Below are 19,435 nucleotides of genomic sequence, written 5' to 3' on the forward strand. Positions count from 1 at the left end.
GTGAATTGCAGATAAGTGGCAGGTGGGTCCTTTCAACTGATGCAGCTGCAAGAAAAATGAAAGTCCACGAGTTGAGACATCCACTTTAAAACCGTCTGCTTCCTCAGTCCTGCCAAACACTATCACCACGTGTCACAGAGCAACACACGATGCTGCCTGCCACTGTTAATTAGGCATGTAACGATTCATCGATTTCAATAGACTACCACGCTCACAATACAGTTATCAATTCTGCAGGTACAAATACATTATTTTTTAGATTTGTATGCTGTGTATGTTCGGCCCTTTTCTGCCAATCTACCTGGCTGGGTGAAGAACTCCCCACGCCAGAGGTCACGGGGGTTAGTCGATCAAACTTCACAATGCTGGCCAGTGTGGGTTCGTGAAGGCGAGAAGTAAATAAATTATAGTACAACAATGTATTATGCTGCATTTTCCTGTAGTGTTTACCATGTAGCCGCAACCTGTTTTGTACACGGTGGTCACCCATCAACGCACCAGTCAGGCTCAACCCTGTTTACCTTCCGAAATCTGACGAGATCGGGCACATTCTCTGCGATTTGGTCGTTGGGGCTCATATGCCGTAGCTAACCTATAAATTGTGATTGCTTCATGGAAACATGATGGCTGCCATAGATTATGCATGCAAGGCCCTGAATTGTGACAATTAATACAATTATGGAGGGGGGAAATGAAGGGAATCATTACACATCTCATTTTGGGAATAAACAAAATAACATGCGCTATTTCTTTATTCTACATCCTATAGTTTCCTGTCAGGTACATGGATTCTTAGTACATATCCCTGGTGTTATCATATGAAATTTAATTCACATTCAGCAAAGGCTATTTTCTACCAAAGCTTGTTTTTCCTCTGTGGTCAAAGTATTTTTGGTGCCATTATAAATGTACTTGCAGGAATTTAAAGCACAATATTCATTCTTGATTAATTTCCAAAGAACTGTGGTTGAAATGCTTGCCAAGCACGTGAATTAATCTATGGGAATTAACGATGACTGCGAGGGGGTTCATGAGGCATTCCAGGTTCTTCAGGCATTCCTTTACCTACTTGACAAACTGGGAAGAATTCACTTCCATTGCATTGCTCTTAATGAATGACAAGAGACAGTTGGTGTTGTTGTCTAAAGCTGCAAAAAAAGTTTCCAAAAGATAAACAAACGAGGCTTTTTCAGCCCTAATATGACCATGGAGGCATGTCCACAAAGGAGACGAGACTGTCAAAGCGTGGTACCAAGCGATGGTGAAACTGAACAACGAATGTTCCACTTGCCAATGCAAAGCCGCTGTTTTTACAGGCAGCACACAGGTGTTGGAAAATTAAGCGTGAAGCATGCCACATCATATCTTTGCGAGCGTCCCCTAAATCCTCCCTCCTGGCAGCCGACCACTCGGGCGATTCTGGATTGTTGCAAAATGGACCAGATGGCCACACGCTTTCCACGTGTGGAATATTTTTTTGTTTGCCGGGATATGATGGAAGAAGCTACTGGAAGTTTTGATCGGTAAAAGGTTTTGTGGGATTGTGCCCCATAAACAAGTGAGAAATGGGGCCTAAAACTGTTCGCCACATGCAGACATTGCTATTATGCTGCTATCATCCTTAAAGACATGAAAACCCCGGTCGCATTGTTTATTTTTATACTTTTCATGATTTTGCTGATCAACAAATAAAGTCAAAGTGGCAATTTATTAAATATGATTAGAAGCGCAATTAAGTGCACACAACATGTAGTGTATGAAAATACAATCCAAAAAACATATCCAAAATTATTTCAGATATGCAAAAACGATTTGCTTTTCTGCTGTTAAACGTTTTAATGAGGATGATTTTTTCAAGACCATTATGAGACCATTTACCAAGCATTTCCATAATTTGTATGGTAAACGGTGTGCTCCTGTGCTTGCAAACCTATCTGGACAAGAGAAGTATGTTCGTGCTAGAATTGCCATGGAAGAGTCCTTGAAAAAGTTGGCGTTGTCCCTTGAAAGGAGAGCAATAAAATGCAATCACTTAAAATTTGCATCAACATCTTTGAGAACAAATGTAAATTTCATCCCCTTGTGAAGTGGCAATGAAAAAAAATTTAAAAGCAAATACAAAATCCAGAATGAAAATTTTAAAAATGTTCCTCGAACCGACCGAAAGGTTAATGTACTCTGCAACAGGAATATCTGCCTCCGGTCTGCGTTGACATTTTACAGACAAATGTACCTTTTTTTTTACTGATCATGAAGGGAATGTCAACTTGGAAACCAAGTCACCCTTAAATCAGAAACACACTGCTCAAAGTAATCCAATTTCTTCATCTGTTCATTTTCAAAAGGCATTTCTGTCTGAATGCCTCAAAACAAATCACATCCGATGCTATCCAAGCGAAGTTACTATGGGACTGTCATGTGGAAGATGGGATAACCGAGCTGCCTAAAATAAATAGAAAATCTAACATGTTTAGCACTAGCAATGTAAAAACTAAATCAAACTCACACCTTCCTCCGAAGAGTACTTGAGGTTGGTCTTCACACCCAAAGGTGAATTGCATCTGTAGTCACACTGGAAAGGTGCAATCCAATCTATCCTTTCTACCATGCAAGAATTCCATACCAATAACTCTGTATTATAAAACGCCTGACAATAGGAATAAAATTGGGAAAACTGACAACAATTCAAAGAGTGGACAATAATGACAATGAGGGCGCATGAAGCAAGTATGTATGCTGAACTTCTTTCACACCGGACGCAGCAAACCGTGTTAATCGGAGGTACTGGGGGAAGGATGTAGCTGTCCACGCACCGAGGGATTGTGTGTCCGTGCATGCGCGTGTCCTCGTGTCGGCACTCACTGCTCGCGTTCCACAACGAGGCAGGAGTCCCTGAAGCCAGACTCGTGAAGTGCGCGCAGCATGGCCACGCGGGACGAGCCCGGGTACACGGTGCCCAGGAAATTGCAGGTGTAGCGACGCGGCTCATCCAGGGATACCTCGGACGGCTTCACGATGGGGAAGCCTCTGTACCTGCAGGGGACCAGCCATTAGCAGTTTTAACGAATGGTGCGCACTTACGCTTGCTCCGTGGTGTCATGAATTGTTACAATGCAGTCACAATTCTAGTTTTGAAACCGTTTAAAGCCACAACATTTTCAGTAGGCTCAGCCAAGGTACATGGGTGAGCTGGCAGACCCAGGCCCATCCTGGATTTGCCTAACCTACTTTTACAACACTTTCCGCACCCTTACAATGAATTGCCTTGCTGGTAGTTACATTGGCCCCAAGCCGACTGCTCATACACTGCCCTCTCATCTGGCAATCCTGCCGACTACTTTATCCTGGCCAAAGCAGGGCATTTGGTAGCTTTAATAATATTCTTGGTTCTTTCGGTAAAGTTACGTAGAAGGGAAACAATAAAATAATAAAAATATAAAACAATAAAATTATCACGGCGTTTCGACAGCAACACAAGCAATCATCATCAGGTGTGAAAACCACAGCAAGAAAATTTGAAAAAAGGTGTTTTTTTAACGTTAGCACCACAGAGAGCGATTTGGCAGTTATTCAGATGGACGAGTCCATCTATGTTCGGAAAAGAGGAGGGGGGAGACGAAAATAATGGATGCGGTCTGAAAGCCACTGTAAGCGTGAACAATCAATTAAGACCCGAAATGGTTTATCAAATCCTTCCAATGATTGCTAAGCCAGAATCCATCTTCTCGGTTGAAATTGTCTCTGTGTTTGTATATGTGGATAGCCTCATGAACGAATCTCTCATGGTAGCCAGATAGCTTGCAAAGAACCTCTGTCTTGGAGAAGTCAATGTCATGTGAGCCTACTGAATTATAACAGTAATCTGCCACGGCCGAGGTGTTGGTCCTACCGTGTTTTAGGTCTGCTTTGTGTTCACAAATGTGGTCCGAGACATGTCGTTTGGTTTCTCCAATGTAACTACTACCACAGAGGCAACTAAGTTTGTAGACGCCAGCGTACTGTATGTCCGGAATCACATATTTTACAGACGGAACCAGATCACGAATTTTATGTAATGTGTTGAATCGGACCTGGATCTTGTGTTTATTCAAGATTTTGGAAATCTTTAATAATGTTGTGCATTTTGAATCAACAGCTGTACGGATTTTTTTTAGTTAACAAATATGAATCAGAATCAAATATTGCAGACACCATGCAATGCATGCGTCATCGGTGAAAGGATATACATTTTATAGACATAAATAGTTTGTTACGTATCTATTATATGTATGATGAAATTCAAACAAAGTTAGGCATGTTAGGTGCTGGCTCATTTGGTGAACATGCTCATGTATTTCAAATATATATTATTAGAATATGTTCATGGAATTTCATTATGAATCCGCCACAAGTCTCCTCAAATCACTGTGCGCATTGCGCTGTAACATTTCCAGGAGTTAAACAATGTATTCTCATTAGAAAAGATGTTCTGCAATTAAAAGGGAGGCAGTGTCTATAAACTCCACATAGCTGAGCATCATACACTAAAAAGCGTACAGAAATGCTCCCTTGCAGTCCTGGAGCATTAACGGCGCTATTATTGACTGGGTGGGGGACACACGCTTCACCGGCGTTAAGTGAAGCCTGGCCCTTGGAGATAGCTCTTGCTGTCTCCTATGGGCACAGAAAGCATTTCAAAGAAACTAAAGATAGAAAAATCGTGAGGCGGCGTTATTCCAAAATTATAATCTAAAGTGCCACTCCGAAAGCAAAGTTGTACGTTTAAGTTCATTTCAGATCTCCGTCTGCAAAGAAAAGATTTACGCCGCTGGTGTAGAATTCCATTTGATGCTTTGCTAATCCTGTGCGTGTTTACCTTGAGACTAAAAATCAATGGGAAACTGTAAAAATCTACCCACCCGCCCTGTCTGTTTAAAGGCAAATACTGTGATCAGCAGGGGTAAATAACCACATTGGTGGTTAAGTAATCAATAGTGGAGTGCATCCAGCAGGCCTCATTGGCTCATATTGCTGTATATAGGCTATTTTAGTTTTGTATTCTGCTCAGTCCGGCATGGCCACGAAACTGGGTTAAATTTAATCTCAAATGAAATGTTTACAAAATACCCCTGTTTTGTCAACAAAGTTTCAATGAAAATTACAATGAATAAACATGATAAATAGTTGGTTATGTATGTATATTTTGTATGGGATTTGAATATACAATGTAATGTAAACTATACTATTTCAGAACAAAACTAGTTCACAGGATGTTGCGAATTGCAATCCCAGAACAATTATCAGCATTGGGATGTTAGGACAATACGAGTTACGTAGTACGATTTTTTTTCGTTGGCTCTGGAAAGAAACCCACCATCCGAAGGAAGCCCCAGACACAACAGCAGGAGAAGATACGGAAAGTCCTTGCTTAACATGTGGGCGCCATGGGATGACTGCAAGTTGATTTTATCGTGCAAATTGTTATTCCCTGCAATGTATATACAAGTACTACCCTCGCTTAACGTGTTTTCGTTTAACACTGCACTTTTCAGGAATGCATCGACCACGTTAAAATTAGGCATTGCTGTACAAACTGGGGCACCGAACCCAAGCACTTCTTACTGTGATGCGCAAGTGTCACCACTGCTGCCGACAGCCAAATAAAATGACATGTAACATGTCAGATCCAGTTCACATAGCCACCCTGGAAGTGAGATAAGGCAAGGAAATGGTGAGTGCAAAGCTGCAGTGCATATGCATCAAGAAAATCCACTCCAGGCGCATGTATGTATGTATGTTAACATCGGAGGTGCGGTGGAAGAACAAACTAAACACACGGCGTCGACAGTCATGGAATTTTGTGGCTTTAAGAGTCACTGGAGAAAGCAGCGTTAAAATATGGATCCAAAACTGCTTATAATCTGCCACTGGAATCTCAATTGCAAAAAAAAAACTACAAGCATATTGTTGGAAATGAAAATTAAGCACCTATATGTGGGTATCTGGAGTCTTTATATCTGACTGGGCAATAACTGCAATGAGCAGTTAAGGAAGCTTCCAGGGTGGCTTTAAACGTCCACAAAAAGAGATGCGCACAATCATCCACTAGGCTTATGGTCTCAAATCAATGTAAAATGTAATTAACTTTTTTATAGTGGTTGTATCTCCTACCGCATCGGGACCGTGTTGGCGCATTCATGAATTCAGTTGCTCAAATCTTTGGCTCATTACAGTGCAATGCGTACCACCAGGAATTCACATTTCAACATGTCATAATTTACATCTTCCATTCATTAGGAAGTAATTAGTCACTTGGCTCTACAATAAAATGATAATTCAATATAATTATTCAATTCTAATTTTAAGTCTGGCATCGAGGTTTTTTTTTCAGTACGTGGAATTAGACGCAGCATCTGTACGTATAACTCAAGTGCAAGATTGATTCAGAATTGCAATGCACAACTCGGCACAATGACTCAAGATGGCTATAGTACAGTTCTTCAAGGCACGATTTCAATCTTGGGAAATGTCAACCTTGTTGACCGTCTAGCTGTGGTTCACATGCAGCAATTAAAGTGCAATTTCTCCTCCCTACCTGACACCCAGGCCACCAAGCAGGGTCTTTACATTGGGCTCAGCACCTAACATATTGGTAAACAAATGGCTCGTAATGATGCATCAGCCCATGGGGTATAAATGTTTATTTCACTCACAGAACTTACCTCGAATTGTGTGGGAGAGGAGCAGATTATTTGTGAATTTTAAAAATTATATATCTGGTTGCAAAAATATTCTTGCATTGAATCATGGCCTCGAATATAGACAACTGCTGTATCACTGGAATATGAATAGTCGTATCTCAGAAAACAAGATAGTACATGCACACTGTACGTCAATATATCTCGGCATTTATGTGTTCCGACCACTGTTTTCCTACCTCAGGGGATATTGCAATGTGGAAGGGGCATTTCCTCCTCAACCCCAAAAAAATGCGCGTGTAATAATCACCTCAATGAAGTAACATTAATCCCTTCAACATATTAGATCACCCCAAACGAATGAAAGACAACCATTACTGCTACATGGCAAAAGCATGCACACATTCCTTAAACCAAGAACGAAATTATGGACACCAGGTGATCATTATTTTTAAACAGTTCAGTAAAAATACAATACCACCAGCGAGCACTTTTGAGGCTTGCTTGTTGAAACTGCAGTTTTTGGAGAAATGCACTTCCTTCCAGCGATAGAATGCATTAATTTCGAAAACTTGATATAGTACTGACATTTTAAGGCAATTAACGGCCTTGCATCTGTTCATCAAGAAACTCATGCTCATCTAAGGCATAAAGATCAGGAGGAACCCATCTCTCCCTCCTGGTCGTGCCACAATCCCGCGTGGCTGATGTTGGCGAAATAACTTTTTTTAATATATTAAATTATCACAAATATTACTGGAACCGTCTTTGATTACAACTTCAGTCATGCCCATCTCTGCGAGACCTTTAAGCATGGTTGTATTGTAAGGAATAAAAAAAAGTCCATGCTTATTAGAAGTTAATTTGTATGGTAAATGGTTGAGTGCTGCATTTTTTAATGTTGAGTGTGGCATCTTTCTGAATGACATTGGCTTCTGGTAAGGCTTATGAAAAAAGGAAAGGTAAATAGTTGCATGTACATTTTTAAAATATTTTGCATGCAGTATGATTAATACTTTAGTGTGGTAGGATTATATGCGACAATAATGTTTGTTGTGATGCACCTTTGAGTAGTTCTTCAATGAAAGGTGCCATATAAATGTGATTTGTTATTACTATGATGGTTGGGCGTTGAAAACTACGATCGTGAAAATTCCTTCATCCGTGCTCCTATTGGCTCCAGATCGATTGGCAGACCTTCCTATTATTTGCACATCCGTTCTCTCTACTATCTATGCATTTGCATGGATCAGAGTAATAACCCAGAGGTCGAGATAATTATCCTATTATCAGCTCTAATGCAGGAGTTTGACCCAACCTGGATTTACCTGGAAGCAGTCTTCCAGTATTAGTACATTATTCATCCTATTTAAGCATGGCTGAGAAGAATAACTTAGGAGTCCAAGCATTTCTGTTTGACAGATGAACTGGGTGGACTTGTGTTTAACAAACACTAATACTATTCGAATGTATTTTTACATATGGTAAGCCTCTCATTTTAACCCATGAGAAATCTATTTTTGTGTAGTGATAGCAACATATCTATGGTGAATAACACACAATAATGCAGCTTACCTTGCGTGCGTTACAAGGGGCTGCAAGATTAATTTTTTAAAAATGTAATAATGCACGCGCCTTGGTCGTTATCTGCTAAAATGCTGAACACAAAACGTGACATAAGCACATATGGAGGGTTGTAATGTTCAAAATAAGCTCATCCCGAATGATAAAAAAAATCATGTTGGTCAAACAGTTCCTCCTCTCGGTGATAGATGTTTACATCCGCTAATAATGTACAGTATATTGCAGTTCCTCAAAAATAACCCCGAAATGTTAACCATCGGCAGCAGCGTTAAGGAAGGAAATTTTTGGTATCGCAGTTAAACAAAGACAGCTATTTAGACCTAACAACTTGCATGTGTCCCAGAGTGAATGTCATAATCTACCAATATGTTTGCCATTAAAGAATTTAAAATAACATTTCCATGAAACAAGGCTGAATTAGCGAAAGGATTGTGTTTAACAAACACTAATAGTTTTACCAGGCATCACTGCAGATAATAGACGATGTTACGTTAGACTGGCAATTTAAAGTTAGAAATACCTGCCTATTGGGCAATAAGATGAGCATTGCCATGGCAGAAAATCAGCTTCAAGCTCGGATTACTTTGAGGAATTAAGATTCTGTATGCACATTTCTTTACAACTTTAACATGGAAATGTAGTTTCATTCGTGTATAAACTGACAATAGCGAATTAAATAGAAAATAAAAATGGCAAAAAGCAAAATAACATTTAAAAAATGAATAATTCGTTTTATTCCATCGCTGGAAAATAATTACTATCATTCCACATTGCACCCAGCCTATAATTAACAGCTGGGTGCAGGGAGAAGCATAATCAAGTGGAAGTCAGATGTTAAGTTATTATTAAAACCTGGTAGAAAATGTCATGGCGTGCCACAAACCGCACATTCAGCATGAACCAAGCACAGCGCTGTGTCCCAGACACGCATTAACGTAGCGACCTTCCAGAATTAATGCGGAAGTTTGATCGTTCTACAAACACAACGGGTCAACTGAAACTTGCGCGGAATTCCCCGAAGTGGCATCTTGGCGGGGTGTTTCGGAATGAGTAGTGGTGTAACAAAACAGTACGTCGATTCGTGGATCAATATCGATTCCTAACCCTCACGAGGCATGCGTTGAATTGCGTGCTTTAGATTGAAAGCGTCACAGCGGCTTTATGGTTAAAGAAAAATATTAATACTGTACAATAAAAATGTCATGCACGAACTGTTTTTTTTTATTACAAGAGGCCGTGAACATGACACGGTAATTATGTGGCCATTCAGAAGGCAAGCAGTGGGAGTAAATACACTTGGTTGAAATGCAATGCTTGGAAGTCACACATGGTTCAGCATTTCCACGCTTCGATGAATTGTCACAATTCTGAGTCATCATTTGACCCAATGTATTTTACCCTTGTGGAGGTTAACAAAAAGAAAATGTCTAGGCCGCATGGCATAGTGATTAGAGATAACTTATCTCGCGTAACAAAAATTCCACGAGGAGTTGACTCCAGTGTCAACCGAATTAGTACCACTGCAGGACGTCAACAATAATTAAGCCATGGCAAGACTCGCCCCTGCCATAGTAATGTGTGGTTTTGATCATAGACTTAGGGCTGCAAAACAGAGATGCGTCACACACCCCACACCCATTTGGACAGAAAACCACTTCGACTATTAGAACTACAAACACATGAATGGGCAATTATTCTGCATGTATCTTGAGCACAATAATCCACTTATAGTCTATTGCCATAACCCTATGTTGTGGGCAGCAGAGCAGTGCAGCAAAATCTATAGTTGTGTAGGGGTGTTATGGGGAACAAACACATGGTGCGATCAGGTGTGGCACACCCACACCTTGATGGCTACAACCACGTCCGCTATGGCTCCACCCCCAGTGGGTACAAAGGGCGGGGAGCCAGAGAGCTCTGGGCAGAGTGTTGGGCCCGAGGCTGAAGTAACCAGTGAAGAAGGAAGGCCAGCTAGGCGAGACCCTGGAACTCCTGTGACCGCTGCCCTTTTCAGGGCCGGCACAGCAAGCCAGTGGTGCGGCCCCAGAGCCCCAGAGCCAGAGTCCTTCTAAGGGCCGGTCTGGTTGGTGGGGTGCCGAGATCTGTGCCTAACCAGGGCCAGATCAGATAGCCTCCTTTAGAGCCCATAGCCGAAGGAATTGGGAGCCTAGCGCTTAGGCTAGATAGCCTGGGGTTGTTCCTGAGGTATACGGGTGAAGGGGCCACCACCCCTTCCAGTGTAACCCTTGATAAAGTTTGAATAAATAGTGCTGCCTCTACTCTGCCGTCTCCGTGTCCTGGAACCCACTACAGTTGTACTGTACTATGCTCTCAGATCTATACTCCACTTACACCCAATCCACACTTGCCAATGCCGGATTCACAAATACGAAGGAGGCATTACAGAAATAAGCTTTACTACACTCCAGATGGAATTATCTGGCTCAACCACCTCATAGTAAAATTATAGTTGTCGCTCTACATCAACATCAACCATACAATAACAAGTCTCGTCGAAACCTTTTTGCCAGAATAAAGACAATAAAAAATTGGCTTTACCTCTTCTGGTAAGAAAGAGGTCTGGGTTTAGGCCAATCAGTTTCAAAGACAATGCATATGTTATCAGCGCATGTTTGTTTGCATGTTTTGCCACAAATGTGTGGTTAATGCAGATTTGATACCTTAAAATAGGTATCCATTTTTGGTGTTTGAATACCTTGACACCTGTTTTGTTGCCAGAAAGGGTAAAGCATATTCTTCTTTTTTCAAGAATAAGAGGGCTGACCTAGCGTGGCAAAGCGTTGCCAAGCAACTCCCACGGCATCAGAGGGGGTGCAAGCCATCATCCAGCAGTGGACTGACACCAGTGATGTAACACGGTATGGGGGGGGGGGGTACCGAGTGCATGGGGCCCAGCTGGACTCACGTCGCAACACCGAGTGGCCACTGCAGTACAGAGGAGCCGTCCACCAAGGGGCTGTCGTACACGAGGAACGTGGGCTCCAGAAAGCCGCCAGCGCCGCGCAGTAGCGGCACCAGCCAATCGTTGTCGCAACGCTCGTTCCCCAGCAGCACGAGGCCGGCGCCGCGGATCCTGCCCTGCTCCACCAGCTGTTGCGCCCACTTCAGCCAGGGCCTGGCAAATGCCACCTTAAAGACGGCCACAGAAAAGCGGCATTGGCGGCGATGTGACGTTATATACATAAAAAGTACCTACAAACTATTTCAATTTTACCAAGGGCCCACTGAGCTAGAGAGCTCTTTTTCATAAGCGACCTGGCCACAATTGATAGCTCAAACGAAGTGGCTTATCATGTAGCGATTTATTGCAGCCAAATATCCTAAACGCAGGTTGATTCTCAATATGGAGGGAAACACCAGAGAAAAATCTACGCGGCCACGGGAGAAACATGCAAACTCCAAATATACAGGCGTCAGGGTTGGGATCGAACCCATGCCCTCCGGTGTACTAGGCGAGGTAGATAACATCTCGCCACCAAGAGTGAAGCTACTCTCGAGTGGTGTTTCTCAACTACAGTCCTCAGAGCCCCCCCACCCCAAGATAAGGATTTCCGTGAACACCAATACCAATCGCTAGGTATGTGCAGTGTCCTGGCTTGGTTTGCATTGGAATAGCAAAGAATCCAGCCAGGCTGCTCAGCGATAGACGAAGTGGCTTCACAAATTGCGAATTCGAATCCTGATTGGGGGGGTTGACTCAGGCCATCATCCCTGTGGGGTCGTTCTCTTGGGTGAGCAAATACTACGGCGCATTACCAGTTGAAATTATTCAGTGGGGGTGCAACAGTTACAAAAGGGAGGCACAAACTGGCCAACTTCGTAAGTGATTTGGATCGATTTTGGCCAGGTCTGGCTGCTGTGCTCTCCAGCCCAGCTTGTACCAGTGGTCATGGAAACAAGGCACAAGTCTAGCTTTCCAACGTATTCTCGAATTGTACCATGCATTCTTGAGTACGGCAACCGCCGTTTCGCTCCACCACGTGCTGTTGGGAGCTTCTCTCAGAGCAGAAGCGCAGAGAAACGTGAGGACCATCGTGCCAAACAACACGCGGTAACAAGCCAGAAACGCATCAGAGCTACGATAGTACAACCGTGAAAACATTGGGTGCCACGGTGGCGAGATGTTAACTACCTCGCCTTGTATACAGGAGGTTGTGAGTTCAATCCCAACCCTCACGCCTGTATATTTGGAGCTTGCATGTTCTCCCCGCGGTCACATGGATTTTTCTCCGGGTCTTCCGGTTTTTCCCTGGATATTAAGAACCATGCCTTTCGAGTATTTGGCTGCTATAAATTCCCACACAATAAGCCATTTCGTTGAGCTATCATGTGTGATAGCCATGCTGCTTCTGAAAAAGAGATACATAGCTCAGTGGGCCTTGCCTGGTAAAATAAAAGTTTAGTTTTATTCTGCCATATGCAGTGCCAATGCGCAAGTCAGTATGTGCTGCCCTAATCATCTTGGCTGCCTCGGATGAGAGTGAGATGTGGAGAGCGGGATGTTCACCTTGTTATCCTCGCGGCCATTTAGAACGAGCATCACCGCTTCCGCACCCTCCAGTGGCACCTGCTCAGGCACCAACATGGGGCCTGTACGGAACCTGGGCACAGTGACAAACACATTCCTCCATAATCAAATGTGGGAATCCAGTAAAACGCGGGAAAGTTGGCCCAACGCTTCAACCGCATGCCAACGTTGGACCAACGTTGCACGTTTACTGGCGATACAGTGGTCATGCAAATCCGACTGCTATGTAATCATTGGGGACTGTGGCCATACTTCACCGTGCTGGTTAGTGCGCGTTGGTGAAAGGGGTACACCCCAGACTAGTTCAGATACCGCTTGCCACCGATTATAGCTGTGGCCAGAAATCAAATTCAAGATCGTCAGGTTCGTAATGCAGTGCAATAACCACTGTCCCACCCTTCACGTGACGGGTTGTGTGTAAATAAACACCCAAATTGTTTACAGGCAAAACAAGGGCCCAGTTAGGTGCATTATATCTGCAAAGGTGTATGCTCACCCACAACTAATACATTTGAAATATCTCATTTAAAGGCACAACCCAAGAAACAGCAACTATGTTGTAAATATGTACCTATGTTGATTGTCCCAGCCTGTCCAACAACCTTCATTATAGATTGTTGAACCTTCATTATCGACAATAAAGAGCCTTTAAAATCAGTCAGAGGTACTCTGGTGACATCACGATGAGCATCATATTCTAAATAAGATGAATACATAGTGGCATCGCTGCAATGTCACAAGAGCGCTCCTGCTCGTGAATAACAATTTTTCTCATTAACGAAGTTCCCGACTCGCGGCAGGCAGCCTGGAATAGTCCTAGGTGTGCATCTACAAAATAATAAACACGTGATTGTCGTTTCCTTTACAAGGTTCCACAGGGTACCTTCTTTTATAACAATGTAAAAAAACCCACACACTCATGTGTCATCTCCTCTTGCAAGAAAACCCAACGGATACTCATTAAAGCACTCTCATATTAAAGACTTCATAAGTGGACATTGATGCACACAATAAAAAATATATTAAGCATAAGAATAGGTTTTACCCTTTCTGGCAATAAAACAGCAGGTGTTAAGATGTTCAAACACCAAATATAAACCTTATGCAAGGAATCAAGTTACTGCATTAACCACACACAGTACTTGTGGTGAACATGCAAACAAACATGCTGATAATATATGATGCATTGTCTTTGAAACCGATTTGCCTACACCAGAGACAGCCTTCTTTGTGGCCTAGTCTCACCGGTGTAAGACCAGAGAACGCCAACAGGCGAACAGCACAAAGACAATGCCATATGTATGAGAACATTTATAGCTCCGGTTGAGCAGCTATATTATCAAAAGGTATCCATTTGGTGTTTGAATATCGAAACACCAGCTTTATTGCCAGAAAGGGAAGAACCTATTCTTATCCTTCATACTTTGATACTGGCAAAAAAAAGAGTCCCATAATAAGAACAACAATCTCAACAATTACTTTGAATGCAAAACACGTTTCCCATTACCAAACCAGTGATGAGTAATTCCATCCTCATTTCCCTTCTGGATATCCTTTCATCTGTGCTTCAGCCTGTGAGGATATGGTCATGACCTAAATGACTCGGGAATGTCTAAAGCAATGTTGGGAACATTTAAAAACAATCTCAGCTATAGGGATGAGGTTGGAAATGTTTTAAACTCGCAAGAATTTAAATTAAATATATGTGAACGCCTTATTTCAAAGTTTGTAAAAAATGATCCATAAAATTTTATAATCATCGAATAAAAATAACAAACTATATATTAACCCAAAATGGAAGTAAAAGCTATTAGATATAAAATCATGTCATGCATATTGCATTAACACTAAATTTCAAAGCAAGCCCTATCATTGAAATAACATCTAAAAGACAGGAAGGATTACTGTAGCATTATAGAATGCTTTAAGACACTTTATATGCTAGCAGGGATGGACATGATTAAAATAGGTTTGTTTTGTTTTGTTTTCCTTGTTTAACCACAACGCTTAGATTTATTTAACAATATTAAACTGCTCCACCAAAGCAAGCTGTAGAGGAAATGGTCATACAAAATTGTTTTTCAAAATACTGGAACATTCCAGAGTATCAAAAATAAAATAAATCACGTTTCGATAAGGGGGGAGGGGCAAGGGGAGGGATTTATTTTCTATCTACGTGACTTCACCGAAAGTACCAAAGAGTATGGATTCCTGCAGTCACGAAAGCTTCAAATCTAGATATCAAAAATAACATTTACCCAATTTTAGATGAAATGATTAAGACATATAAAAGCATCCGATTGTCACATCATAATAAATGCATTTTTCGCCAAATCGTTAAATATCATCACTCTTTCACTCATGCAGATAATGCATATGCTTTTGACAAAACAAAAAAATAATCTACAAATGAAAATTATAAATTAAATGTCAACATACTGGTTGGATAAAGGCCTCCCCATCTGGTCATCATATTCAGACATATGCTCTCCTTTGGATGCCACTGTCACCACTGTCTACCAGCCATCATGTTGCAATGCGCCCATGTGCACTCGCCATTCACATATTGTCAAAACGATGTCTCTGCTTTGCATTTGTGCTCACCTGTAGTTCTTACGGCGCTACTTAAGTGTTGCAGCCAGTTTCACCTTCTCTTTGTCAGTATGCACGTTTCCAATACATTATATTCGTGTAAATTCTTGAGAATTTGCTTTCCGAACATGTTTTTAAACGTTACATATAGCAAAGCGGAGCATCTTCTTCCTGACATATGAACTTTATGGTGCTACCCCGGGGTACCATAGTACCCCGGGGTAGCGCATAATGTCCATGATGCAGTCATTCTTAATCTGATGATGGTCGGCGATGCGGCAATCAACTCATCGACGAGCTGTACACGATGCACCGCTACGGTGCATACGAACGTTCCGGGTTTCAGCGCAATCGCCCTCACTGCATTTCGACATCGAAGTGGCACTGATTTCGGATTGATTTGTACCCCAGTCGTGGCCTTCAGTACACCCCTGGAAAAAAATAGTGTCCCAGAAATAAAATATTTAACTGCCTCGGCCATCTTGTATTATTTGGTAGCCCGGGGTACCGCCAGAAGGATCACATTTCCCACTCATGTGTGGACTGACTTCCTTCTTGGCCCCTCTTTCTCCACACAGCTCTGTCCTGGTCCATCATCTCCACGTCCACTCCGGCCCTTCAAATCCCAGTTCACCACTTCAAAGCAGTTCTTTCTATAACGGCCTCTCCATCTCTGCCCTGGTGTATCCATTCCATGTATAGATCACCTTTTTGTCCGATGCGAGTTTCCTCTCTCGACAGTGTAGCAATTGCGTGTGCAATTATAACTTTACATTTGTACACGTGCATACGTTGGGATGTCACATTGACCTGCACAACGCAATTTTATTTTTTTACATATATTCATGACGCGTGTGTTTGGCGAGTGCCAATACCCATGATTATTTATCAGGTCGAAGAAAGGCACTTTACCAAAACACAGGAACTAGTTAAATGACGATGAAAATGTTTATGCCAAGTCAGCGACAGAAACACGCACAAAAAATGTTACGTGACAATAAATCATTCATACACACACAGCAAACTTTAAATCTGAAAGTTTTCCTTTGGGCCAAGTTGTTGCAGCTATCACGGCAAAAAAATAAAATTGAATGTTTGTACAAAGTAATTTTTGCCTGTGTTGTGTCTGCACGTGTTTGGAAGTGCTTTGATCAATTTGTCCAGGTTTCAATGAGCAATTCTCGAAGAGCGACACAACTTTATACGACGGTCTTGTTCATACTGGATCATCTTTATAAATATTACAGCGCCTTCTCCGTGTTATGGACAGATCCACAAACAGTGGCAATACACAGTGGCTTTCACAACCTTAGTTTAGTTTCTGATTGGCAAAAATAATTAAACTAGTTCAGTTATAAGCTTAACGCAAACAAAAACCATCCAACAGTAACTGTCCTACAATAAAAAGCATAAAATAGATATTTTAGGCAATGGTCCTTCTTTATATCAACGCAGCGAGGCCAGAGAAGTAGAACTAAGATATCCACATTACACTAAAAGCTTAATTTTGTTTATCAGCCTCAAGTTGTGCAAGATGTGTTTCTTGGAAAAGGGCGATGTCCGTTTATTTTTGAAAAGGTTAAGAGCCCCACGTCTTTTAATGGGGTGTCTAAGACCATTTACATTTAACGAGACAATGGTCAATTTAATGGCCACTGGGTCATCTATTGTCGCTGCAGGGGGCTGGCCGGGTGAAGGGATCTGGATTCGCACGCCCAAACGCCATTTGACTGAGCGGTAGAGCTTTTTTTTTGTAACTAAAAGTATTTTAATAGGGTACAGCCATTTTGATATTTGTATTGTTGTGGACCTTGCGATTTTATTTTACAATGTGATCGCGGACAACGTTACACGCAAAAACCAGGATCTCAGCCCAGATTGTATTTCTACTGAGGTTGCTGCTGGTCAGCCCCGAGAGACAGTCTGACATGAATGTATGGCTTGTATTCGTGTTGTACATTAAATGATATTCAATTAGGCTGTTCAGGTTTCATTTACTCAGACCTATATACATGATAATATAAATAGGATACATCGTAAATACACAGCAGTAGGCCTCCCTCCCCCATGCGTGCAAGTGATTGTGGTTATTTAACCATACTTAACCGTGTTGGCCAGTGCGGGTTGAGGGTAGGGAGCATAGACGTGGCAGCGTAGAAGCACAGTATGACAATAGATTTGTCTGCACTATCCTCTGCTGCTCACAACGTAGCCTGCAAATATCTTGACGTGCGTGTGCTGGCCCATCCAAGAACTATCCAAGCTCAATCCGAGCTTCTGAGATTTGACAACCACTTTTGTAACAATTTTTTTTTAAATGCAATGCTCCAGTAGAACCAGATAGTTCCAGTTATCTCATCTATTTTACAGAACAAATACGAATGAAGTACACAATGACGCCGGGAGATGTACTGAGGCCTGGTGCTAAAATCAGAACGCTTTAACCCGCGCTACGGGGTTTGTTTCCTTTTCCTCTAGCACCCTCACGTGGTGCTGTTTCATAGTGCATAATACGGTCAGACATCCTCCAACGGTTTAACAAATTCATTGTTTTCGACCCATATTTTTGATGTACATTAACAAATAAACAGAACACATACGTACATTCAAGTGTGTTTTATACAAGACGAATTTAAAATACTTTCAGATGATTTCATTTGAGGACTGATGCGACTCCATTACCTTTGGATTCACATTGTGCCACAGCTTTACACATGGACCAGTCAAAAGAAGAAGTACACAACACACATTAGCAAAGTTGCAAAGGATTAGAGTAGTTAAGAATATTGTAAGCAATGATGCATGACATTCCTCGGTGGTTAGAGTTTTTGCCAACCTCTCGGGATGGACAAAGGCCTTGTCACACTATGTTGGTCAAGTTGAGTTGTTAGATCATCCTTCTCCAACCTGGTCATTAGAAGTTGGCGAAGTGGGGCCAAGGACTGGGTGGAGTTATAAACTATAAAAATATATTTTTTATTTTACCACGTAAGGCCCACTGAGCTGTATAGCGACCTGGCCACAAATGATCGCTCAACGAAGTGGCTAATCACGTGGAAATGTATAACATTCTAATAATACCCGAAACACACATTTCTAAATGCGGAGGGAAAACCTGGGAGAATCACGGGGAGAACATGCAAACTCCAATTATACCGGCGTCAGGGTGGGGATCAAACCCACGACCTCCTGCATACCAGGGGAGGAAGTTTACATCTCGCCACTGTGGCGCACCATCACACGTCACTGGTGTTAGCCGTGCAATAGTGCTAACCACTACCCACCCCTTTAGCCCATACCTGAAATACATGTCCTTAATGGTCATGGCTCCCTCTTGCCACTGCCCAGAAGAATCCATGGTCACCAGCTCTCCTCCAAACACATGCTCCCACAAGTACATCCCTAAAAAGAACACACACAGACCATCAGTACAACACGGTACAAATCCATACTTATGCACACCATGGCACCTGAGAATAAACACATTTAATTGTTATGGTTGCAGAGAAATGTTTTCATTTTTAAAATAGTTATTTCACTACCATATCAATCCAATGCTGGATGAAGGCCTTCCCACGACACATAGGTCGTGGGGGTCGATTGACCATACTTCACCAGGCTGGTCAATGGTCCAGAACTGATTCAGATATCTTTCAACACCGATGTTAACCGCCACTGGGAATTGCACTAACCACGACACAACCAATCCCCCCTTTCTTTAAAATACACAATTCTACATTCATAACAAAAACATAAACCATGCCCACACACAAAAAAACCCACATAATAAAACACAAAACAAGTAAATAGGCCTCTCAGCGGGCAATGCTAATTGGCATTGCACCTCATTAGCCGTGCGACTCCCACGTCATCTTTATTCCCTTTTCATTTGTGGTGGCCAAGGGCATTTTTGCCCCAGCACACACACCGTAGGTCAAAGCGGATTAGTTTACCCCACTCCATCCGCCAGTAAATCCTTACCGAAAACCTAGAAACCTAATCCGCACTTTGAACCGAAGCCTTTACCAACCGC

At 42.1% G+C, this 19,435-nt stretch overlaps 1 protein-coding gene across 2 annotated transcripts in view; it reads right to left on the bottom strand.

The window, feature by feature from the left end:
* The window catches only part of RXYLT1 (ribitol xylosyltransferase 1), a 34,798-nt gene that overhangs the window by 5,591 nt on the left and 9,772 nt on the right, over positions 1-19,435 (bottom strand). For both annotated transcript variants that reach the window (XM_032966628.2, XM_032966629.2), the window contains exons 3-6: positions 18,702-18,804; positions 12,790-12,883; positions 11,188-11,411; positions 2,863-3,033 (exon numbers count right to left, since the gene is read on the bottom strand). In XM_032966628.2, coding sequence (XP_032822519.2) covers positions 2,863-3,033; positions 11,188-11,411; positions 12,790-12,883; positions 18,702-18,804 — 592 coding nt within the window. The remainder of the gene's footprint in view (positions 1-2,862; positions 3,034-11,187; positions 11,412-12,789; positions 12,884-18,701; positions 18,805-19,435) is intronic.

Source organism: Petromyzon marinus, chromosome 36 (genome assembly GCF_048934315.1).
Source record: "Petromyzon marinus isolate PM22_M1 ecotype Great Lakes invasive population chromosome 36, UKy_Petmar_22M1.pri1.0, whole genome shotgun sequence".
NCBI classification, from domain to species: Eukaryota; Metazoa; Chordata; class Hyperoartia; order Petromyzontiformes; family Petromyzontidae; genus Petromyzon; species Petromyzon marinus.